Source organism: Bombus flavifrons, chromosome 3 (genome assembly GCF_040668555.2).
Source record: "Bombus flavifrons isolate JBK064 chromosome 3, iyBomFlav1_principal, whole genome shotgun sequence".
In the NCBI taxonomy this organism is placed as follows: Eukaryota; Metazoa; Arthropoda; class Insecta; order Hymenoptera; family Apidae; genus Bombus; species Bombus flavifrons.
The window spans coordinates 5,041,022-5,067,128 of NC_138444.1; the positions used below are offsets into that span (position 1 = coordinate 5,041,022).

General features: G+C 30.0%; 1 protein-coding gene across 10 annotated transcripts in view; it reads left to right on the plus strand.

Moving 5' to 3' along the window:
• The window catches only part of EndoA (SH3 domain containing GRB2 like, endophilin-A), a 28,082-nt gene extending 7,034 nt beyond the window's left edge, over positions 1-21,048 (plus strand). For 2 of the 10 annotated variants that reach the window (XM_069132932.1, XM_069132931.1), the window contains exons 2-13: positions 1,486-1,583; positions 14,114-14,182; positions 14,456-14,672; positions 14,921-15,054; positions 15,215-15,281; positions 16,234-16,299; positions 16,884-16,984; positions 17,158-17,261; positions 17,811-17,929; positions 18,718-18,810; positions 19,517-19,632; positions 20,048-21,048. In XM_069132932.1, the coding sequence (XP_068989033.1) occupies positions 1,539-1,583; positions 14,114-14,182; positions 14,456-14,672; positions 14,921-15,054; positions 15,215-15,281; positions 16,234-16,299; positions 16,884-16,984; positions 17,158-17,261; positions 17,811-17,929; positions 18,718-18,810; positions 19,517-19,632; positions 20,048-20,167 (1,251 nt within the window). In that variant the 5' untranslated portion in view covers positions 1,486-1,538 and the 3' untranslated portion in view covers positions 20,168-21,048. Of the gene's footprint in view, positions 1-1,485; positions 1,584-14,113; positions 14,183-14,455; positions 14,673-14,920; positions 15,055-15,214; positions 15,282-16,233; positions 16,300-16,883; positions 16,985-17,157; positions 17,262-17,810; positions 17,930-18,717; positions 18,918-19,516; positions 19,633-20,047 lie in introns of all 10 variants that reach the window. The other 8 variants (XR_011176247.1, XM_069132933.1, XM_069132934.1 and 5 more) reach the window with 8 other exon arrangements.
• Positions 21,049-26,107: the final 5,059 nt, after the last annotated feature.

Here is a 26,107-nt window from a genome sequence, read left to right on the forward strand (position 1 = left end):
CGTTTTCGAAAGTGTCCTAGTACCTATGAATTTATATTTAGTACCAATTTTATATCTTGTAAGTTTATTTCTCTGATCATTATATTTCTAAATTGTTCCTTTGTTCCATTTCCTATGTATCAGTTTCTTCAAAATAGTAATTATTTTGTAAAATGATGAATATATTATGATACAGTTATTATTATATTTTCATATCCATGCAAATATATGTAATATTGGAAAGTATACATTACAAGTATGTTCAAACATTGATCAATGAGGTTCGAACACTCTACATATAAGTATTTCGAAAGAAACTACTTTTAACTAGACTCGAACCTAAACACATCAGATTCGCATCTTCTACGAGTACTTTAGCAAATAAAAATAATAGAATAGTCCCAAGTAGAATCGATCGAACTGATCAAATAAATTCGAAACTATACGAGCGCCTTTCCGGAAATTCTCCAATCGCTCAAAGTCATTTTTTAAATACTTACAAGTGCAAAACGTTCAAATAAAATTTATACGAATTCCATATATCATCTACAGTTCTATAGATTTTTCCTTTTTTTAGAAAAATTCAACAAGATGATAATGTTTTCCTGATTCTCGTAATTCGATTGCTGATACTGAACTATTCTGAACTTCGAGTACTCGTTCCAGGGTTCGAAGCCAGCTTGTGAGGATCGAATATTTGGCAAATAGAATTAATGAAACGTTGTATGTTACAAGTACTATTCGAATTTTATGAAATTATTTATAGGATTTATGAGTTACATATGTATATATAATAATGAATTTGATGCTATCACTAGTATACAGTCAGTTTCATCCATGAATTTTTATTTTATTATTTCAAACTTGCTTTCATCTCAGCAAAAAGAAAAGATTTCTTTATTCTTTTAGAAGATGTTTATCTTAAGATAATAATATTCTTTTTGTATTTTGTTCAAACGAGATATTTTTTAGCATCAGAAGAATACAATTAAGTTGAAAATGATTGAAATGCAATAGGATTGTTTAGAATTTTCACTTGAAAAAATTCGTGAATATTTCTCAAACGTTACTAAACATATATGCAAAAAGCCAATGCAGAAAGTGTTCCAATTTCTTGAAAAAAAATCTCAAAAAATATTTGAAACGAGGTAGGTATTTTAAAACAGAATACCCTCGTTTAAATATATTCGTAATTTCTTAATCATTTCTGATGATATTTTTTCGTCACACTGATTCTGTATACGCGTGTGTGAAATATTGGAAAGGATTAGCATGTACATGTGTGTCGGCGTTTATTACATCAGAAGTAAGTCAGGATGCTGGAAAACGTGGTCGATCGATAACATTGAAAATCATCCGTCCGTGGATGGCTGGATCTGGCGAGCAACCAACCGACCAGTCATAAATTCAAACCCTTCCTCTCTTCGTTTTTCGAAAATTTGCTGCGATCGTTTCGCGACACACACACACATCGATTATTCTTTTTTCTCTTTTTTCTGTTTGCAGGCTTCCTGCTTATTTCCGTCTAGAGAGAGAATAGAAGTATCATCAACACCACCATGGCGTTCGCAGGGTTAAAAAAACAGATTAACAAAGCAAATCAGGTGAGTGTATAACTTTATTTAATATTTGTTTATATCGCATTTCTCATGGTACAATCAACAAGGGGGGTGATTCTATGGGAAAAAATAAATCAGGAATAGACAATACAATTTTTTCATATTCCACCTCATTTTTGATAAAATTATATTTGAAAGTTTGCTTAATAACGTGAATTTGTTTATTTATCGTCTGGGTACGAGTAAACATAACCAGCAAGAGGTTATTCCACGTGGAAAAATAAGTGAAAAATATAGAATACATATAATTTTTTCGAATCTAAGGCCTTGTTTTCAAGAAAATAGAGTTTTAACATGTTTAATTAACTTGAATATGAATTTTATTTTTGTTAACCACTTTATTATAACATTCTATATCTCATTGTACTATAATCAGCAGTCATGATCGGTTTGAATGTTGAAATTTTTATTACGTTTCGCGATTCCTCATCGGTGATCTTTTATCAACACGAATTTTATTACTACCGTAATTTTCATGAAACGAACAGGAATACTTTATAATTTAATAACGTAGTAAAATACTGTGGAATGAAAAATTGAACGTAAAATTTAATATATTCAAATATTAAATAGAACTCTACGTTACAATGTTACAAATTAGATAATTTTTCAATCCAAAAAGAATTTCAAGTCTTTAGCACAGGTTCCCAATTTAGTACAGCGCTGAATACGCAATGGAGTCAGTTGAACATATTATCATAATTAGCAGTTCTGTTTTAATTTTAACTAGTATGTTTAACCAGTGACTGATTCAGAATCAGAGTTGGTCACTTTTTACTTGGAAAAGAAATAATAGACGAAAAAATCAAGTATTTACACTAAATAAAATAATAAGAAAGTTTATTTGAAAATAAAACCATTTGCAAACAAATTCCAAAATCGTACTTGAAATGTAAATTATTTCTAAATAATTTATTTACCAAATATTTCATTGTTTCAAATAATAATGGGAGATAAAGGATAACGAATAATTGTTTTTCGTGTAGAAGGGATGTTAATTACTCTATATGCTGATATTTAACACTATCTTTTGAAAATCATTTCGCGATCCACACTTTTACAATCTATGGAATAGCATGTTACTTATGTGTCGGTGTTCAATGTTTCTTGTAATGTAATTACGGTATGCTATGAATGTGAGAGGCGAAGTCGCGTTATCCTCGCCTACGCACGGTTAACTGACCGAGATTCGTGGAGTTTTTTTGAGGCCAGATTTTCAAGCTTACTTCGCCACCGGGGAATCACCGTTGTCCCTTTGTAGTCGCACGTATATCGCTGACTTTTACTAGGTCACGCTGTAATTTCAATTGCATTTCACCGTTTGATAAATCATTATTATGCACGTATTATGATTTCGAAGACATTGCATATTTCGGTATTACAATGACAAAGAGACGAGTAGAATATTTCTTTTTGTTAAACTGGGGTTTGCAGGTTTGGAAATATATATATATATATATATATATATATATATATATATATATATTCTTATCTATATCTATCTAACATATATTTTTTTATTGCAATTTAATTATAGTTATAGCAAAATAGTTAATACATATAAACATACATACGTAAATGAATGGAATATATATTCCTTTCTTTCTCTTTGCTAAATTGAGATTTTAAAATTAAATTTCTTTTAAATCCAGAAATTTTGATATACTTCTTTATTGTATTTTTTATGTTTAGTTCTTGAAGTATAATTTTTGGTCATAAAGTATACATTAACCATATTTTCGAATTATTGGATCATCACTTTTTCCTTTCCTTTACTGCTTTATAGTTTCATAATAAGTCAGAGTGATATTCGTGAAAATATATGGATTGTCCGTGGGCGATAATGATTATTCCTATACGATGCAACAAAGTTTCATCTTATATAATTATCGAACGAAATGTAAATTGATCGTAATGCGGTAACTAACGGCACGGATAGATTTTAAAATGCACTATTGAGGTTTCAAATGCAGGTTCAAATGCTATTTTCACTTTAATTTTCGATAATATTTTATAAAGTACTTTTAACAATTTGTTCCACTGGAACATATCGTTATTTATGAAATCTGTCCATAGAAGCATTAGTTATAATATGTAAATATTTGAAAAAGGGAAAGTTTACGCAATTTTTAGTTAATAAATAAGATCATACAACTACGTTAACAATATTTAACATACAATTGATATAATTAATATAATTAATAAAAACAATTTTAAACTGTTTTCTTCTTGAAAAATTTCAAAACATAATAATCTTTTAAATTTAATTTTTATTTATATTCGTTGTAACTTCAAATATTCAATTTTTGCTTAAATAATATTATGTTAGTTATTTATATAATAATACTATATTTTATATGTTTACCATAATATAATAAATTATTATTATAAAGTTTCCACTTGAAATAGTGCCACGGAATATATCTTATTAAACTTATTCATTAGGATAAAAGAAAATACTCTTTTATAGAATTAAAAGATTATCTACAACCAATTATACAATTTATTTCATGCATTCATAATATGTAATTTATTGATTCTTAATCGCTTTTAACAGAAAACTGAAACAAGCAAATTGTCCTCGGAACAATACGAAGAACATAACAAACAGTACATTAAATCAGTCTTGCAGTGCAATTTGTATCGTTATATCGTTCTTTAATGATCAATTTACCGGTATCCTAAACTGCTTATCGGATAGTCCTTGTCGATAATTAGTTTTACCGTTATATTAGGTCATCCCATAAGTTCGTGCCGTTTTTCGAGCGGTTATATATGTTAAGATTGTTTACATACCTTTCATGTAAAAAATATAATCCTCCTCTCGTTGTACAACTTCTTCCCATCTTTCTGGTACGGCCATTATTCCGTCTCGATAAAAGTTCTCTTGTTTTTCTTTAAAATAATTTTCTAAGCTATTTTTGAGAATGTCGATATTTTCAAATTTTTTACCTACTAAAAAGTGTTGTATTGCTCTGAACAGGTGGTAATCAGATGGGACAGTGTCTGGGGAATATGGGGGATGTGGTAAAATTTCCCAATTAAATTCAGACAATTTTTTTGTAACGCTTTTCGCGACATGCGGTCTAGCGTTGTCGTGATGGAAGATAACGTTGTTCCTATTCACTAAACCTGGTCGTTTTTCAGCTAGTGCTTCCCTTAATTTTTTTAACTGAGTGCAATATTTGTCTGAATTAATGGTATCGCCGCTAGATAAAAGTTCAAAATAGAGTATTCCTTTTTATAAAAAGAGTATTCCCACCATACACACAAAAGAACTTTACGTGGATGTAACCCTGGTTTTGCACAGCGTTGAGATGGCTGATTTCGTTGGGACCAGCTACGTTTCCGTTCAGGGTTTTCGTAAAGTATCCACTTTTCATCACCAGTTACTAGGCGTTTAAGGAATGGCTCATGTTTAATACGCGCAAGTAATGACATGCAGTAATGACGCTGTCTTTCGTTCAAGACGGTTCCGTTCCGTAAGTTCATGGGGCACCCAAACGTTCAACTTTGACACCATCCTCATTTTTTTTAAACACCTATGAATCGTTGTCTTAGGTATTTTTAGAACATTTGACATCTCTTGAACTGTCAAACTTCGTGATTTTTCAACAAGATCCCGAATTTTATCTTCGTCTGTCTGAGGAGGACGCCCGGAGCGTTCCCCATCTTCTAAACAGAAATTCCCAGCTCTAAAACGTTGGAACCACTTCCTACAGGTGCGAGATAAAAGCGCATTTTCTCCGTAAACAGCACATATGTTTTTCGTGGCAATTGTTATAGAACTTCCTTTCCGAAATTCATATAACATGAGATGTCGAAAATGGATACGCATTCCACTCATGATTTTTTACTGTTAGAAGTCACTGTGTTCACTATATTACGATCTTATACCCACGAAAATCTGCTCTAGCCTGTTCTCGATCAGCTAAGCTCAAGTGCATTGGTCCCTTATCGTCGTATGTTTATAAATCGACACATGAAATGTATACACAAAAGTCGGCACGAACTTATGGGATGACCTAATACATGGTTTTATCGTAAAATAATTCTGTATACGTTCACGTTCGACGAAATATTTTATACAAGTACTTTAATTAAATATTATTAGTATATTTTATGAATAATAATAATATTAAAAATACATTCACAAAGATCAAAAGCATACATTAGTTTAACTTCATTGAACTTCTACATCAGAAATATTTAAATTTTCACAAAATTCGATTCAAACATTTTTAATGTGCAAATTTGATGAAGTTAAACTGATATTGCTGACTGAATTCAATTCAGCCAACAGATAAAAAATGTGGAATTTTTAACGCAGATCGAAATACAATATTTATTTCTTTCCTGAAACTCAATTTGCCTGGTTTACTATCGACAATAATTTATACTTGTCCGTTTCCAATAAACTTCTCCCTTTTCTATTTCTTCACGTAATCACGATATTATTTTACTTATACTTGCTAAGTTTCTCTTCATTGACGATTAAAAATGAATAAATATTCGAGGTGATTTACTTTTGAATATCGATTTCTCTCTGTTATATCATTAGGCTCCACTTGAGTTTGATTCTCTCTTCTCGAAGCTTATTATTGTCATTTTTCATTTTTCAAATGTACAACATTAATATGAATTAATTCGTTAAACCTCTAGTTCGTAATCGTAAAAGATCAATATTAAATAAAGGTAAAGTATGGCCATAGAGAAAGTAACTAAGAATAATTACGATTTCATATCGATCGACGTTCCAACCATTAGTACAGTGTTTTGACCCGTGAACAGGGGTCTCGTTCGTCACAATGCGCCTTGAGTGGAACAATTAATTCTTATTTAGGCTGACACTTATTAAATTCGAGATGGGAGACGTGTTCATAGTTTTACATGGTTAAAGATAAACTTTCTCAAACCAGGAAAAGTATTGCAAAGACCAATAATTGGATAAATATAATCTTATATAATTTTTGAAAAATTATAAAATTTTAATAATTACAAATTATATTATATAAAAGGATTTGCTTTGCAATGAGTGATATTCATAGGTATATTTAGATAAATGAAGTACTACTGTACTTACACATGTACATTATGGTATTTTCAGTTGCAGTTACTATTATAGAACAATTTGTATACAGTTCTTTTCTCAGTGTTTCTGTGTCAAACAATTTATTCCTGTGTAATTACAAAGAAAATATTCATTGAAAAATTAATTGAAATCGTTATATCGTGAAACAGATGAATGTAATTATTTTGTTATACATATGTATGGTGTAGAAAGAAAGAGAGAATTTATGGCAAGATTGTTCTATGAAGTAATGCAAATAGCAGACGGTTTCAATGAAGTTCTCCGTGTATTTTATACGGGCATTAATTCAAATTTACCGGCTTTTTAAACGAGTCTGGGAAATGATACTCGAGGTTGCAAGAACGACTTTTATTTCAATCATAGAAAGACAATATTCGATTCATGAAAATTTATATTCGCCAACCAAGGGCGTAAATGTATTTTTATCCTTTTGAAGTCGCAGTTATGAAAGTTCATTATGGCACGGTTTTTGTCAATGTATTAATTAACTTTTAGAGTTACTGTTTATTACTCACTTATTGTTCTTAATGACCAACAAAAAAAAGAATAATTTTAAATATACTACAGAAAATTGCAAAATAAAATTATCCTGTAATCTTAAATAATTTAGGTTTGTCAGTTTATTTTTTTATATACTAATTACAAATATCAAAGTATTATTTTTATAATTAAAAAATCAGGTTTATTTGTTGTTTTTGTTTTGTTTTGTTTTGTTTTGTTTTGTTTTGTTTTGTTTTGTTTTGTTTTGTTTTGTTTTGTTTTGTTTTGTTTTGTTTTGTTTTGTTTTGTTTTGTTTTGTTTTGTTTTGTTTTGTTTTGTTTTGTTTTGTTTTGTTTTGTTTTGTTTTGTTTTGTTTTGTTTTGTTTTGTTTTGTTTTGTTTTGTTTTGTTTTGTTTTGTTTTGTTTTGTTTTGTTTTGTTTTGTTTTGTTTTGTTTTGTTTTGTTTTGTTTTGTTTTGTTTTGTTTTGTTTTGTTTTGTTTTGTTTTGTTTTGTTTTGTTTTGTTTTGTTTTGTTTTGTTTTGTTTTGTTTTGTTTTGTTTTGTTTTGTTTTGTTTTGTTTTGTTTTGTTTTGTTTTGTTTTGTTTTGTTTTGTTTTGTTTTGTTTTGTTTTGTTTTGTTTTGTTTTGTTTTGTTTTGTTTTGTTTTGTTTTGTTTTGTTTTGTTTTGTTTTGTTTTGTTTTGTTTTGTTTTGTTTTGTTTTGTTTTGTTTTGTTTTGTTTTGTTTTGTTTTGTTTTGTTTTGTTTTGTTTTGTTTTGTTTTGTTTTGTTTTGTTTTGTTTTGTTTTGTTTTGTTTTGTTTTGTTTTGTTTTGTTTTGTTTTGTTTTGTTTTGTTTTGTTTTGTTTTGTTTTGTTTTGTTTTGTTTTGTTTTGTTTTGTTTTGTTTTGTTTTGTTTTGTTTTGTTTTGTTTTGTTTTGTTTTGTTTTGTTTTGTTTTGTTTTGTTTTGTTTTGTTTTGTTTTGTTTTGTTTTGTTTTGTTTTGTTTTGTTTTGTTTTGTTTTGTTTTGTTTTGTTTTGTTTTGTTTTGTTTTGTTTTGTTTTGTTTTGTTTTGTTTTGTTTTGTTTTGTTTTGTTTTGTTTTGTTTTGTTTTGTTTTGTTTTGTTTTGTTTTGTTTTGTTTTGTTTTGTTGCGTTAAGGAATCAAATGCTTGTAATAAAAGAAATATGAAAAAAATTCTAATGACCTTCTTTTAGAAATAAAAAATTTTAAATATTAGGTATGGTATAAATTATGTAAAATTTACAAAATGTTTACTTTTATTATAGATATAACATAGCTTTACATATTAATTTTGACATGCGTGTAACAATTATATAGTTTTGGATTTTACGTAATTGATTTCGTAGCAGCTACATTTAAAATTTTAGCTACGAATATTTTAACTACGAATATTATAGAAACAGTATAACGTAAATGTTGCATGAATTACAGATTTATTCAAAGTATCGCAATTATTGCATATAGGTAATAATAATTACGTTAGCAAGTGTTATTGGTAATAGATGCTCATTTGCCCTTTATAAACATGAAATATGTAAAACTAAGCTATAATTATATTCTAATTCTTAATCGTGTTGTGTTATATATTAACCAGCATAGAGAGATATAAAATTTTATTATATTAGAAATTAGGAAATCATCTTTATAATAAATTTCCGGAAATATCATTTTAATGTAATGTATGTTTGTATGTATGTGCAACGCATTAAGTAAATTAACTAAGCATTTGGTAATATGTTTGATAGAATGTATGTGTTAATTAGAGATTAAAATAGTCTTATCATGGTATCTCATCATTATCATCAGTTGCAAAATAATAATTTAAGGGGCAGTGAAAAATTTGAAAATAATTTGACAAAAATTCAGAAGTTTGAGAATAATTTGAAAGAAGTTGAAAAATTTGAGAGTAAAGAACTAGTAACGCCGATTATAGTCGGTGCTCAAATAATAATATGCTCGGTTCTAATTACATCTGAAATTATTGTTTTGATTTTGTGTTTGATTACGTATTAATAATGTAGTTCCTTCGAGGAAAGAGATTGGAACAAACCAGCTATCTGTACATCTGTTAATTTCTTCAGTTGTCGAGGTTACATTTTTATCTTATCCTAACCCTTTTTTTATCCAAAGTGAATATTCGTGGCGAGTAGAGGAAATATACTCACAGCCATGTGCGCCTTAAAGAGAAGGTTAATGCAGGATATGAGGAAGATTTTTTCGTACTTAACGTCAACGTTTTTCGTCCTTCATAAACGAAGAAGATTTACAAGAAATGAACTCGTTTGCGCACGATTGAAATATTATTAATACTATTTTAAAATGGCAAGTTATAAGCTGCCAGTATCAATAAGAACTTATCCGAGTTGAAAAATTACAAATTATCTGTTTTTATTTTTTGTTATTCTTTACTACTTGAAATTTGTACGTTAGCTTAAGGTTATTTATATTGTATCCTAATTCTAAAAAAAAAAAAAAAACTGTTTAACAATAAACGTACAAAAGCCACATTCACAGCCATGTGCGCTGTAAGGAAAGGTTTAACGCGAGTAACTGTATTTACCGAATAATTCGTTGAAACCGGATTTTCATGGTAACCATTCTCAGAATATTTCATCGGCAGTTGTAACGTCGCGAGCATTACGATATAATCGGTGCATAAATTCGAATCAAACAGCATGTGATATTGCAACTACCGGATGTGGGTCAGATTTACTCTAGGACAACGTGTAATCGGCAACGGTGCGCTACCTATGTTTCTGCGTGTGATGCCGCTTCACAAGTGGGTCACTGTTAAATATAGGTCATGGTCGTATGGGACCTTCGTCAAATAATCGTGTTGCTTGGCTTTTACACTTTTCAAGGATCCTGACATAGTGTCGCTCTCGTCTGTAACTTGCGACTCAACTACAAACGACTCGATATTCGCGATTATCTTAGATTTGCTATATTAAGTTACGCGATCACTTAATAGAAATAAATGATTTTCAACTTAGCTTTAAACCGGAAGCTTCTATAATTATAAGATTAAAAGTTAATAACGATAAAGTAGTTTTAGCTTTTTAGACTTTCTGCAAACATAGATACGATATTATTTATTTCCTAAGTTATCTCGGCATAACTTCATAAAAATGAGATACTTTTAACTTATTCATTATGCTAATGAATTTCATATATACAAATACACGAATAGAAATGCTACCTATAAATCATGAATTGTTCAATAGGAAAAGAATTAAAGTACACATGTGATTAACAACACTCTCGCGATATTGTTTGAAATTCTATTATATTCATTATATGGAATAGTGAATGAAGATAATTTCGAATTAAACAGAGCTGAACAAAAACGAGAAGAGAAAGAGAGATTGTGGGTGGGTTCGCGATGCGATATTCGTTGTTATTATGTAAAATGAATTGCTTTCATTTCGCGTTTCAAATATTGTAGACGATTCATCTTTCTCGAGAAAAGATGTGTAGAATATTTTGCTTGTTATTGCGAAAGGGCGCGTAGTAATGTTTGCAATCCTCATTCATACGTTCCCGTTTCATTGAAATTACTTGCGTGTTTCTCAAATGAAAAGAATTAAGCCACCGTGATAATCTTTATTCATATATGCAAAGTAAGAGAGAAGACCAAGGAATGGCACGAAATGTATTTATTAAGAAAATCTTCTCGAACTTTTAGATGGATTAAAATAAATGAAATAAATAACGAATGAAATAGAAATTATATTTGTATAATCATTTGAATAAATAATAAAAATAGTTCACTTCCGTAATGTCCAACTTTGAAACGATACATTTAAGGGATAAAAAGATATAACCGCTCTAGAAAGCTCGTTTGTAGGCCGGATATGATGGACAACCGGAAACTGGCCCATCTGTCGCCATAAAAGAAAGCATCGTAGAAATCTCGAGCACATATATTGTGATAGTCGATTGGTCAATGTTGGTTAATTGCTCGTAAACCGAGATGATCTTGAAAGATGAAACGAGATTTCCTATGGACGAGAGATATCCGTAGGTCAGAGGCGAGGGCAAAGGATATATGTAGTATGGTAAGATGTTTGAAAAGGGAAGAAAATACCACTGCCAGAAACGATAGGCTCTCCGGATCAATAATACCCGTCGTCAATTGATCTAAAGTGATGTATACCTCTGAAATCTTGGCAACTAGTACGAAGGAACTCTCGACCGATATTCAACCATTTTTATCATGCAATCATCACCGCCATAATAATCAATAATCAATATTAAACAAAGATATTTGAAACTATTAATTCATTACATAATTGAAGTCTATACTATATGAGTTATTGATATAACTGTTTCCATTTTAGATTTATCTAGTCGTCATATTATACAAATACATTTTGTATCGTATCTGTATAATATAAATATCTCCATTGTTTTTATTATCGAACGAAAGTTCTTGAATAACATTAACATAAACTTGCATATTCAAATGTATAACGTTGTGAGCAACAGAACACAATAATAAAAAGCAAGAGATTGAAATCTATTGAAATCGCGCGATTAAATTGACGTACTTCCTTTTCCTCAAATAGCAAAGGTGAATTTAACGAGCAAAAATCGAATAAGATGAAAAGCATGTCTATATAATACGAGATATGAAAATACAAGAAAAACAAAACAATGAGTATTTATTTTTTAGTGAACGGTTACAAACAGAAAATGTTCATGTTAGATAATATTAAATATTTGATGTGCTAGTTAAAAATAGGAATTGTGGATCATTCACCTGGTTGAAACGAAAAATGACCTCACTCTTCCTACTTTCACTATTTCTGATTAGTAGAGATAAATTTGCGTTACGTCAAGAATAAGAAAACTTTCAACAAAAATAATATAAAGTTGATTAATTTTAATAAATTAATAAGTATAAAAAATATGCTAAATGTAATTTCTATAAATCCAACTGCTTTTTTTACCCAGTTACAATTTTAGGCAGAAAATTGATACGAAAGTTACAGTTTGAAAATTAAACAGACTAAACTAAACTAAATTAAATCAACTAAGTTTAACAAATTGTAAAGTACATCACTGAGGTTTCAGATATGATTGGAGACACATTATGAAGATTTTAAATGCAGTTTTAAGTGTATCATGAAGAAGATAATTATTGTTCTTCATAACCTTGTTATTGCTGTAGAAATTCATTTAACCAGCTTATCCGGTTCGTTTATGTACAATCAATTTCCTGAAACATAATTAATAGAGAAAATATGAAAGAGAGCGTGATAATTAAAGTAGAAATTATACTACTTATTAACGCAGCGTTAAAAAGATAGGAAATAATACAAAAATTTGTTTTTTTTTAATATTTTCTTTTTATAGATTATGAAAATAAAAATAAATGTTTGAAAATAATAAGGAATTGATCGACATTGCGTTCAACTTACAAGAGTAAAAAATTTGTGATTTTTACGAAAAATAGGTAATATAAATTTTCTTGTATTATTTAGTAATCAACATGAATTAACGAGTATTATTCAAGAAATTAAAAATATGCGCAAATAATATTCAGTTCCTGCATAATTATAATCACTGTAGTGATTATAATTATGTGTTTTTTTTTTTTTTTGTTTTTAATCAAATTTTCGTTTATACATTTAACAAAAATGTGCAATAATGAGTATACATAAATGACATGCATTAACGTTGCCGGTTATTATATAATTTATTATATAATACATTAAATAATTTATTATATAATAAAAGTGTAAATAAAAGTGTAGTAAACATTCATAAAATGAAGTTAATAAAAGAAAAATTTTATTAAATGTGTCAGAGAATATTTACGTAATATACGTAATTATAAGGAAACAAGACCGAGAGGAAACGAAGATCGCGAAAATTTATTAAGTTAATGAAAAACTCGTTATTAATTTATCTATTAAAAAATTACTAAATTATAAAATTTCAAGTATTCAATCTCTGACACATAGAGTTAAAAACAATAAAAATGTCTCTAATAAAGACATTAAAGAAATGTGTTTCATAACTTCTTTAAATTCTATTTATTAGTAATTAGTAGTCGACATTATTTATTGTGAAATTAATAATTTGCAGTGATGGTCGCATGTAAGTCAAATGTACTTTGCATTTATTTCAGTAACAATAAATGCAAATGTACTTTGCATTTATTTAAGTAACTCTGCATTACACCGTTATTTATAGGTTCCAAGCACACCTCTTGATTACTGCAGGCGTATTCCAAGAGTCTTTCCCTTTAATTATTTACGGTAAAACCAAGGATTACTTTCGGAAAAATAGTTACGCCCATCCATTCATGCTCTTGCATTACGATCTCTTTTGTGAATTATTATAAAAAACACTAAAGATTTATTAAGAAAGAGACATTTTTCATTCATATAAATTTTATAATGGATAAATCCGTAATCTTGACATTTTCGAGTTATAAAGGCTCGTCTGTATCCATAAAAACATATATTTAATCACAGAAATAAATAAAAAGGTAGAGTTAGAAACATAGAATTTAAAAATTATTCCTGCGGTCTTCAGTTCGAAAAGCAACAATGGAAGGAATCATTTGCTATTTTCGCGTGTACCTGCAGATTTTAAGGTTTTTATGATTCATGAATTTGAAGGCTTCCCGAATAAACAAAATGTAATCTTGTCACGATTTTCGAATTACCACGGATCGACTGTACTTAACTCTTAACTGGTATTATTGGATCACAGGCAACCATAACAATTTGGAATTAGATTACTTAATTTGAAGAATGGAAAATATAAAATAAAATTAGACATGCTAAGTTTCAGTAATCTAACATAAGTTATAATAGTTATACATACATAATCTAACAGTACTATTTGAAGGGTAAAATTATAACGTTTAATCTTATTATTTAATTCTAATGAAATTTGTATTTCCAGTATATGACAGAGAAGATGGGCGGAGCGGAAGGAACCAAGCTCGACGTTGACTTCATGGATATGGAGAGGGTGAGTATACGTTTCTACATTTTTAAGGTTTCCGGAAGGTGTTCTTATTGCATCGCCTTTAACCTTCAATCAATCTTCTCGCCAATGAAACCTTCTTGATGAAATTTGTTCGCATCTCTTTTACTTCAAAGAAATGAACTCCTTATGTATTTTGAAATATTATTTAGAAATAGAATTTAGGAAAAAGAAAATAAGAAAACGAAATAAAAGTAGAAATTTGATAATGTAATATCATTTAAGCTAACGTACAGTATGATATAATTTTGATCGTAGAAAACGGATGTCACGTATGAGCTGGTGGAGGAGTTACAAATGAAAACGAAAGAGTTCCTTCAGCCAAATCCAACTGCAAGAGCGAAGATGGCCGCGGTCAAGGGCATCAGTAAGCTCAGCGGTCAGGCAAAAGCCTCGACTTACCCTCAACCAGAAGGTGTTCTCGGCGATTGCATGCTTATTTATGGAAAGAAATTGGGAGAGGATAGTATTTTCGGTACGTTTGTTCAGTTCATATAGTTAGACTTAATTAATAATTAATTGTTATTTTAAAACATTCATATTCACTTCCTATCACCAAAAAGCTGTGCCGCTACTTTAACTTTCGGAGGACATTCGCATCTCAACTCATAACTTTCGTAATTGCATACCTAACGAAGAAACTAGTAGAGCAGACGCATAAATTATGCATCTAAGTACAAGCAAACATTCGGCTCATTAATCTTTCCTAATTTCTGTTTACAGCTCAGGCTCTGGTTGAAATGGGTGAGGCGATGAAACAGATGGCGGACGTGAAATATTCTCTGGACGACAACATTAAACAAAACTTCCTGGAGCCTCTGCACCATTTGCAGACCAAAGACTTGAAAGAAGTGATGGTAGGTTGGTTATTAAAAAAAGTTGGCTTTTCTTCTTGACTCGTTGAGTAGCGTTGTCCCAGTTTAACGCGACAAGAATACGCGACGAGACAGAAAGAAAGAAAGAGGGGAAAAGTGCATGTATTCGAGAACGGGAATTGATATCCCTTTTTGTTTTCAGCATCACCGGAAAAAGCTTCAGGGACGAAGGCTGGACTTCGATTGCAAGCGGAGACGTCAAGCGAAAGGTATACTTGGACGCGAGTTGACTTTATCTTTCTCTGCGATATTTATTGATTTATTTAAGCACAACACATTGGGGCCGCGCACATTGTGTCCTTGCACACCTTGTACATACATCATGTCCTTGTACAAAAACTCGATGCGTATCGTTTGCAATTATACGCACGTAGAGTGGCTCACAAAAGCGTTCGAACACTTCTGAAAACCTCTTATGGATATACTATACCTGTTACATATTTTGATATTTCATTGGTATTGTAGTAAGATAGAAGTATCATAATTTACGTTGGTAAAATATAAAACAGATGTACAGTGGCTACACAAAGTATTTACATGTCATTGTATTTATTATTGCATTTACTTACTAATTATTTAGATTCGATTTCGTCATGTTATATTTTATATGGTAATAACAATTTATGACTAAGAAGAAATATTTTAATATATGACAGGTAAAAGTTCTGTGTCATGATAGCCATATCTCACTACAGTATTAATGCAGTTTCAAACAGTTCTGTATAACACACATAACACATTCATAGAAGATTTCTATAAATATTCAAATAGTTTCATGGGCCACTCTACTAAAAATAAAGATAACATGTAAAGATAAAATCTAAAATCGGACAAGAAATGCAGCTTTATCAAATGATTTATGTGTGTTCTTCCTTCATTTTCAGTTCATTGTCTTAGTTTACAGGCATTCCATTCGCACGTTCTGCTGCATGTGCACTTTGTCATAGATAAATTATAGTTGGCTGATGTTACCATGATAATTTTTTATTTGTTTATATGGGGTGTTTCATCAAGTTAAAATGCGGATTATTTATTGCAGATGATCTTAATGCGTATGAAGGTCCATATTTATTTGCAAATTATCAATCATTAAGTTTTTCAGTTTAGTATGAGAGAAAAATATTTGTTTTCCGTTTGTTTGTCTGCATTCTTAATAATTAGCAACTGGAAAAAGATCAGCCAGTCCTCATTTTGGAAGTCCAGTGAAGTCTTCTTCACCATACACTGGTACGTGTTTTCCCTACGTGCAATAGTTATTAAATTCCTCACTTTATTTCCAATTTTTTAGATTTAGTTGCTTTTTTTAGAAACATATAGAATAATCAACACTTTAATTATTTCCCTTTAAATCCATAATCATTACGTTACATTATGTTCATATAAATAACAATCCAAGTTATGATCTTTCTTTTTTCATCTTTGATGTATCTTTGTATATTTTTTCTAAAATAAATGTATGTAGATTTATATCATAGGAATTCACAATCCTTTCAGATGATTATATCAAAAATACTAAGCATAACAAATATAAATATATTCAGAAGTGCACTAAAGGTACTGCGAATGTTGAATGTATTGTACTTATTCTGTATATATTTTCTAGTGAAACTTCAATATCTGTATTATAAATGCTTGTGTTTCGAGAAAGAAGGAATGTACACGATCAAAGCACTTAGGCGTTCCGTATGGTTTAATTTCGCTAACTTTTACTCCTTGTTGTGTGTATATCTTATAATGTATCAAACGTAGGCATTTAAGCAACCCTGTAGTACAATTTTTAATACCTTCACCGGCGCAAACTTTGCGAGCAGGTTCTCACGTTTCAGACGACGAGATTCGTCAAGCAGAAGAGAAATTTGCAGAGAGTCTCCATCTGGCACAATTGGGCATGTTCAACCTTTTGGAGAATGATGTAAGTAAAAAACTAATTGAATGTGTATTAATTTTCACTTGAACAAGTTCTTATATAGAGATGTATCAAATTATTCATGGAAGAATTGAGCAATTAACATGATAAAAACTTAAGGATGTTTGCTTATCATTGTTATATTGCTATATTGTTGCTTTTCATTGCTTTTTCCTTAGGTTGAACAAGTGGCACAGTTGGCAACATTCAGTGAAGGTCTCCTGGAGTACCATCAGCAGTGTACTGAGATTCTAAGAACACTAACAGAAACACTTTTGGAGAAGTATGTACTGATACAGTATACATATCTCACCAGACTTAGAACATCTTTTATTTTTTATAATTCTTTACAAGAAAATATATAGAATATAAATGTTAATTAGTAAATTGAAAAATTATGGCAATTTATATAACATAATTTTCACTTTATGTATTGCTCTAAAAAAGAATTTTTATTCTTTGTGTAATTTAATGTGACTATATTATGTACAGGGTATATGAATACTATTGTATATTGAATATATTGTTAAAGATCATCACAGTGCGACATTATACCTCTGGATCAGTGGAAGTTTGAAATTCGAAGTTAAAGACAATTTTTTGTAGCAACTTCTTTAACGAATCTCTATCGATCAAAAGATGTAGAATCGCACTATAGTGGCCTTTATTAACAATATCTATACATCTTTTACTTTATTATATGAATTTTTTTTAATTTTTATAGTTTTAAGGTTCCTAATAACATTATTTTATGCTATGAAATAATCTTCCACTTATTATCCATAATAATTTTGTAATGATTATATTATTGTATTTTTATCTTTAATCACAGGAAAGACGAGGCAGCGAACAAACCAAAAATGGAATTTATACCGAAGACATTGGCCGATTTACACGTCGATGCATTACCTACATCGGATGCTATGAACGGTGGGAACTTCTCCTTCCACGGTAAAACACATTCACACATATGTTCACATCCAAGATAATGACTTTTGCGGGTGGATTGGCTGTCTGTTTCTTGTTTCCTCTGTCATGCAACATTTCTACGTGTCCTGCAACTATACACTATAGTCGTATACATTGTACTCTTTCCTGATTGAGTTTCCCTCGCCATTACTCTGACTGTCAAACGGACATTAAATTTTTGTTATCTTTTCCACTCAAAGGAATATATTACATACGCACTAAAATATGACATAATAGTAAGATATAAAAGTCGATGAAATCATATCTGAACTTCAATGTGGAGATTGATCTCCTTTTTTATTATGGTTTCGTCGAGATTGTAATAGAACTAACAAATTGAATAACAAATTTTCCTGCAGTTTTATGTTAATTCTGATAAATAATATTATATAATATTTCTGGGTTTAGCATTTCGTTTTTTCAAATGCTAGAAAGTTATTCTATATAAATTTATTTATTTATCTATTTAAAGGTGATAAAAGGTGAAATTGCTTCACTTATTATTATTGCTTCATTTAATTGAACATTTAACACGATTACTTACCTATCACCTTAAATGCTTTTATTTTACTGTTTCCAAGCTAAGCAATAATTTTTTTGTATTTTTGATACTTCGAGAAATAATTGTACGCAAATATGAACTATGTATATATTGATTCACCAACGTAATTTCGCGAAACTCATCTCTAACACACTTATTACACGTTATCCGATTGTTTTGTGTGTATACTCTCGTATACCTGAATGTCTGTCCTTTTGACACAATGTAGGGGCAAGTCGAGCCGGGTCTCCGATTCATGGGGATGGGAAGCGCTCGCAGCTTGAGCTATTTCCAGCCGGAAACCCGCCACAATCTGCCAATGGTAAATTTTGCATGGGGTTGGTTTCTCCTATCGTAGGTTTCGATCGATCGATTAATTATTCAATTTCAATTCTATCGCTTTTCGTGCACCGCAAACAGGGCAAGAAAGTAATTACTATTTTGCTTCTTGTGTATCTTCTATCGATGTATCCTAATTTAGCCATTTACCGATCATTAAGTATATACATGCATGTTTATGTAATGGTTATACATTTCTTTTTGTGTGTACTGTTATGAAATACTTTGTTTTTCTTAATTTTATAAGATATAGTGATTCACAATAAAACTTGAATGTCAAGATCATTATGTTGTTTACTATCATTTTTTAATAATATAATATTTATTGGATTGTTGTAGATTTCTCTATAAAAATTATATAAAAAGTCTGCTTAGAACCGATAGAAATCTAATTTTCTAATTTAATTTTCACTGCATATATAAATCTCAGACATTATTGTATTTAAATATTAATGTGATTCACTGTACTTCATAATTTTATCTAGATTTTAGCGAGAATAGCTGTTTAAGTTGATCATCAGATATTATCATACATTTAGTTTTGCATTATGTTTTATTTTATTGAAGATAAAATTCAAATTATTTAGATACTGTAGTGCTCTAATTTAAGACTGTTGCAGCAAGCCTAATATTTTGTTGCATTATCTATTTGTATCTAATATAATTCTAAAATTTTTTATGGTTTTTAGCTTCGCCCTTGCCATCACCGAGCAAATCGCCAGCCAGGACTCCGATGACAAGACAACCTTGCTGCACAGCTTTGTACGATTTCGAGGCAGAAAATCCTGGAGAACTCGGCTTTAAAGTAAATATAATACAATTATATATACAATTTTCCATTTTTGATTGTTTTTTTGTGTGAGTAATCTGAATTGGTAAATGTATTTAATTAAATATTTTGTAACTTAATTTTTTGTTATCGTAATCGAGGCATTGAAAATAAAAGTGAACTAACAACATAGAAACATTCTCAAGTGTAAATCACAGATTTTAATAAAATTTATGTTGTATGATGTAGTTCTTGAAAAAGTATTTGACACATATCTTTTTTATGTACTGATATTCATGTTGAAAGAGTGAAAACAGCTCCCGAAGTTGAATGTTGGAAACATATTTGACGGAATATCTCCGAAGCTATTAGGTTTAGAAAAATTGTCCAAATGTAAAAAGAAATGTTTTTAAATAAGTAATGTATCTAACAATGGTGTATTATATTTCAGGAAAACGATACGATCACTTTGACCAAAAAGATTGACGAGAACTGGTTCGAGGGTAGCCTGAACGGTCGTACGGGTTATTTCCCAGTAACTTACGTGCAAGTCGTAGTGCCATTACCTTAAGGAGACGCGGTGCGTCTCGAAACCAAAGACCCTGCATTCGTTCATCAGCGTTTACCACGAGAATTACCTTAAATTAACAAACAATTAGCCTAAAAATCTCTCTTTCAAGATTACTCTCTTCCCTATTGAAATCACTTATTGCGTTATGGTTCGCTTATTCGAAATGGATGAATCCTCAAGTTCTACTCTATTCACTTATTTTATTTCTTTCCTTTTGTCCCCAGGAATAGCTCTATACGCATGTTAATGTACATATATAATGTTATAGTGTCTTTTATCGACGTAAGGACCTTCGCGCGCGCAGATACATATATATATAACACATGACTTACAGTACTACAATTAAGTATGAATACACGTATACACGTACACGAGATATACATGTAAACACAATATTATACATCATGAAGTACCTACGATGGCAGTCCACTGTCAAGGGCGGCTCTTTTCTCACTTTTTAATGTCGCTTCATGTGTCATCGATTTAATATCATTAATTTCTCACCAAAGTTTTATTGCACAAAGACATCAGAGCGCCAAGACTGCATTGAAATTTTTCAAAATACTTTTTACCTCAAGTATTTTCCCGTTCATTCAGTCAACAATCATATACTCGTTTAGTAGACATAGAACAAAATAATATTGCCTATTAAGTGATGGTTGATCTGCTCGGAATCGATTTTTCAGCCATAAGTATTTGAATCACTCAATACATCATGTTCATATTTCATGATTTCATTCAACGTTCATGTTTTCATGTTGTATATTTCTTTCCATACATTTGTTATTTGTTCATCATGTTCTCAAGTGCATTGTTCCTAATATAAGGGGAGAGAGAGAGAGAGAGAGAGAGAGAGAGAGAGAGAGAGAGAGAGAAAGAGAAAGAGAGAGAGAGAGAGAGATAATTGAAATCATGTCATCCATTTTGCGTTGGTCCGCACGGCGCAGCAAAAAAGAAGCCACATAATTCGTATTATTAATATGGATTCGTATGTTGTATAGTAATTCCTTTTCATTCCTCTATCATTTTTTCAACGTTTATCTCGTATCATTTGTCATTTTTTTTTAATCATTTAGGTGACACCGACTAGAGAGTTAGAATTTAGTTAAGCGATCTTCAAAATGGCGGCGAACCTCTTCCACGAAGTCGTCGATTAATATTTAATGAATAATTAGAAATATTCCATGTTTTCCATTCTGACTGTTTCGAGTCGTGACGCAGAATATGATTAACTATGTATTTCTGTCAGTCAGCATTTCTTTAATTCATTCAATTCATTTAAAACTCGTTAATTCTGAGCTCCTTCTGTGTTATAGTCTTAAATTATCTTCTTTTTTTTAAGATTTTAGTTCTTGTTAAGTGTAACTTCTTAGAAAATTAATTCGAATGACTAGTAAAACGCGATACTTTCGGAAGAAAATAGATTTTACTTTACTAAGTATTTTTGAGATTAGATATTTTAATTTCTATCCTTCTTGGACTTTGTACGAGAGTTCAACCGCCAGAACAATGAAAGTAATTAAGGAACTTGGTTATTTGTTGCCACGTGGATTTTAGGTAAAAAATCTTCAAACAAAATATTTGCTAAGCATAATATAATAATGTTAGAGTATATAACTTACATATTATATACATATACAATATATATATACATATATGTTGTCGATGACGGCGACAACAGTGATGACTACGACGATGGCATTATTATTACTGGTACTCGTATATTTTTCCATTTACTGTTACAATGAAAACATTTTCCATGATGAAAAACGTTCTTGGCCTTATCTTATATTTTTAACTGTTCCAATAACAGTTTCATATAGTTGGTATTTTATGAATTATAACAACTCGCTAAGAACAACGTTCCAATGTGAGTGCGTTTCATGATTAAAAATTTTATGACTGGGATCTTTCCTAATGTAGAGATTATAACAGATTATAAAATTTCAAATCCGCATATAATTTACGATAGCTTATGTAAATTCATATTTTTATGTGTATATGAATATGAGGACTTCTTTCATCCTCTAAATATTGTCGTCGCAATCTAATTATTAATCATTTAATGTACATATCCGTGATACACATTACATTTAATTTAACCAATATTAAAATTTAACCTATATAAATTTTTATAATATAACCAATTTTACTGTTTATTTTATGAGCGAAATGAAAAGATTAATAATTATTACCTGTTGATCTTTTCCTGAACTCTTTTTAGTTGTCATGATGATAAAAAGGAAAAAGGGAATCCTAATTTCAAAAAAGATATAAATTATAATACATTTTATTTCTTGAAGATACAAGATATAAGAATCGAGGAGAAATGAATTGGAACGTTGTTCTTACGACGTTTAAAATTCTTAAGAACGAAACCTATAGTTTGATTTGCCACGAGAATGAAAATCGTTCCGAGTTATCAGCTGATGTATTTGAATACCACACTACTATCGTCATCAGCATTCAGTCATTGCGAAGACGAAACAGAAATAGAAAAAAAGAAAACGAAGAAGAAGAGACATTCATATAATTTTATCTATTGTAATTCATCATAAGTCGCATAAAACTTTTTCCGACAAAAAAAAGTCGAAGTGTTATCGATGTTGTGCAATATTAAAATTTTAACGTCATGCTGTTTAAGTCACAATCGCTGGATCAGTGTTTCTCAAAGGCACGATTGAAGAAAAGGGAAAAGATAAATCTGATAGTAGATAAACAAATGCCTTCGATGTTAGATATCAATGATCTTTCGAATGAAAGCGTAATCTTATTACGTATTTCTTCTTTCGAGCAATAGAGGAACAAAACTCTCGTTCTTTGTGATTTTTGTCTTCGGCAGAGCAAAACGACGCGAAAGAACGTAACAATTGTAGCGACTAGGTGCCATACAGAGAATGTATTCGTAATTATAATTGTCGAAAATGTAACAGCTTATAGCTACAAAACCACAGGTTGTAATGACCTTATGTTCTTTCGAGCGTTAGCCGCTGCTAAAGAATTTCGTCAATTAATAAAAATACGCGAATTAGTGAGGCGCGAGTTTCATCTTCCAAGCGTTGTCGAGAATCGTTGAGTGATATATAGTTAGATAAAATCATGATTGAGAAGGTTGGGAATCCTGTAACTTGCGTCCACATGCAAACGATAGCAATATAAGTATCTTTCTGGAACGAGAGACATATCATCGAGATTATCTTTTTGCGGTTTGAGAAACACTGCACTGGTACATACATACATATGTACGTTTAAAAAAAGAGTATCATGAGGGATTTATTCTCGTTGAGTGATAATTATTGTTGCCCTCGCGGACCTATAACAACAATCTCTGTCAACTGGGAATTATAATACGATCGACGATTGTCGAGAAAAATAAAAGGAGAACGAGATGAAACGATCTATGAATAACTAAAAAAAAAAAACAGATCGGTATCTTACTCTATAAATGTTGGCTATTGTTAAATGTTGAATATTGTTCTGCGGAGGGCTTGCCTCCTTTTCGAACGATAGAGCACGCTCGAAGCTTCGAATTGACTGTTCATTTTAAAGAATTATTTTAGTAGTTTTATAGTGATTATTAGACTGCGAATATTTATGTGTTGAATATATATTATATATTTATGGAAATCTCAAAGTGCAAAATTACATAAAATATTCGAAGTGTAGTAAAACAGATCTTTGCTTAGATTTCATTTTCTTAATTATATTAAAAAGAATGTAAATGCTTGCAGTCTAGTAATCGTTATTCTTGTTTTTCTTTTTTTTACCTTTCTTAATGGCGACGAAGAAGTATTTTATATATATATATATAAGTACATATGGTACGTTTACTAGGTTATATTTCTTATAGAAATGCGTTATTTGTAATATGTATATGTAGGTAGATTTACTATTTTAGGGTGTTCTGAAAATTCTTAGCGAAAGTTAAGAAAGATTTAATTGAAATTGGAATTTTCGCAATCTATAATTTCACGAATTTATTTTTAAAAAATTGTTTGTTCAGTAATGGGTTTCCTCAAATAGGTTTTACCGCCTTCTAGAGTATTTCACTTTTTTATCTTTCGAATAAGCTTTACAAAGAGTTTTACGCAATAAATAACAATGAGACTATACTATATTCAGTGAATGAGACAAAGGTAAATCTGTCAGTTACGACTCAAAATTTCTTGAATGTTTGAGATTCAACATCGTTTCAATGAAAAAAGGAAACTTATTTTATTAACGAATTTTCGGTGTTCCTCCTTAATTCTCTCTAGTATTCAACTAAGAGCAGCGAACGTTTCGTTATTCAATAGAAATTTATAATAAAAATACTACGAACTTTTTGAAAAAAACATTATTTCAAGTAGTGTATTTTATGTAGAGGTTAACTTATTTTCGAACGCATAAATTTCGTTCGAAACGACAAGCTCTCCGCATTTTAATTGTAATCTAACTATTTCGGGGTCGGGCCGACATTGAATCTATCGCCCCCCGCAGTCACTGAGCATCCTTGGTCTGGAAAACTCGAATTACAGACACTATTCTTTTTTCCTCCTATCTTGTATTGTTTAGCTTTTCATCGTTCTTCTATAACCCACGGTTCTTTATTCGAAACTCTTCCTTTCGAATTTCTCGTGATTCTGGTCCACTTATATTTTGTAAGCGTGAAAATGTTTGGAATTCATGGAGAAACACGAAAGGATGCGGGATATTTTTCTTCCTTTGTTCTTTTTGTAGGTTATGTTTTTTAAGTTTCTTGTTTCGGATCTCGTTTTCTTGTTAATTTGTTTGGTTGTCCTTGACGAAGTGCGAAGAGACGACCAGTGGATGCAACGCAGTGATACTTTCAGACAATACATTACAATTAATTACACTTATATTAATAAATTAATCTATTATGATTATTGAACTTCGATCGAAGAGGAATATACGATATGTACTCGATTTCGATCAATGCTAAATAATTATTATCACTAATTAAGAAATAAAGTGTGCTCTATGTCATGCTACTTTCGGTCTTCAATGATTTCTTAGATCTTTCATTTTTTGCATTTTAAAGTAGTTTGTTAAACATCTAATAACACTTAACATACTATACAATTCATTTCAATAAATTTTCTATATATTTTCTAACTATTTATTCTATTTATTTCAATCAGCACAATTAAATGCTTTTTTTTTTTAATTACTTCATAATTGAACTTCATTTACATAAAACCTAAAGAGTACTGTTAACTAATTTATTATCAAGTAAAATATAGTAAATATATTGCATAATGGAAATAAATATATTACGTTAAAAACATAATGATGTATACTAAAAAGTAATGTACAATAAAAGTTTAATTAATTTTAACACTAGATTTACCGACATTTCGATTGCGTTAAATTGACATGTATCCGAAGAGATAGATATACCACATAGAAAACTTCAAAACGAGAAAGCTTTGAAGAAAATGAATTTCGATATATATTTATCTCGTTAAATGGATAAGTGAGTACAAATGGTAGAAGAAAAGTGTAAACGGTTCGTGTAATTTTCCTCATGGAATTCAAAATGCAACAAAATGACGGGTCCCCTAAAATCTAGTGTTAAATATTTTACTAAATTAAATTTTAGTTATTTTAACTAATTTAATATTTTTCATTATTTATTAAAATTTGTTACAATTTTTTATTCGCAATGCATACATAATAAAATATACAAAAATATACCTCCATTTTATAATACATTTACTATTTTTTACTTTCTAATAGATACAACCAACAAATATAAAAATAATAGTTCTTTATCGCAGCAGCTACATTAATTACTTCATTTATATCAAATATTATTCTTAACTTCATTTCATACACATTTGAAATCTAAAGAAAGTAGTATCAATCGTAAAAAGAAAGAAGGCTTGCTTATCTTTGGGAAGGTGGTTAGGCGTGATTCTGCAGATCATTTGCAGAGTT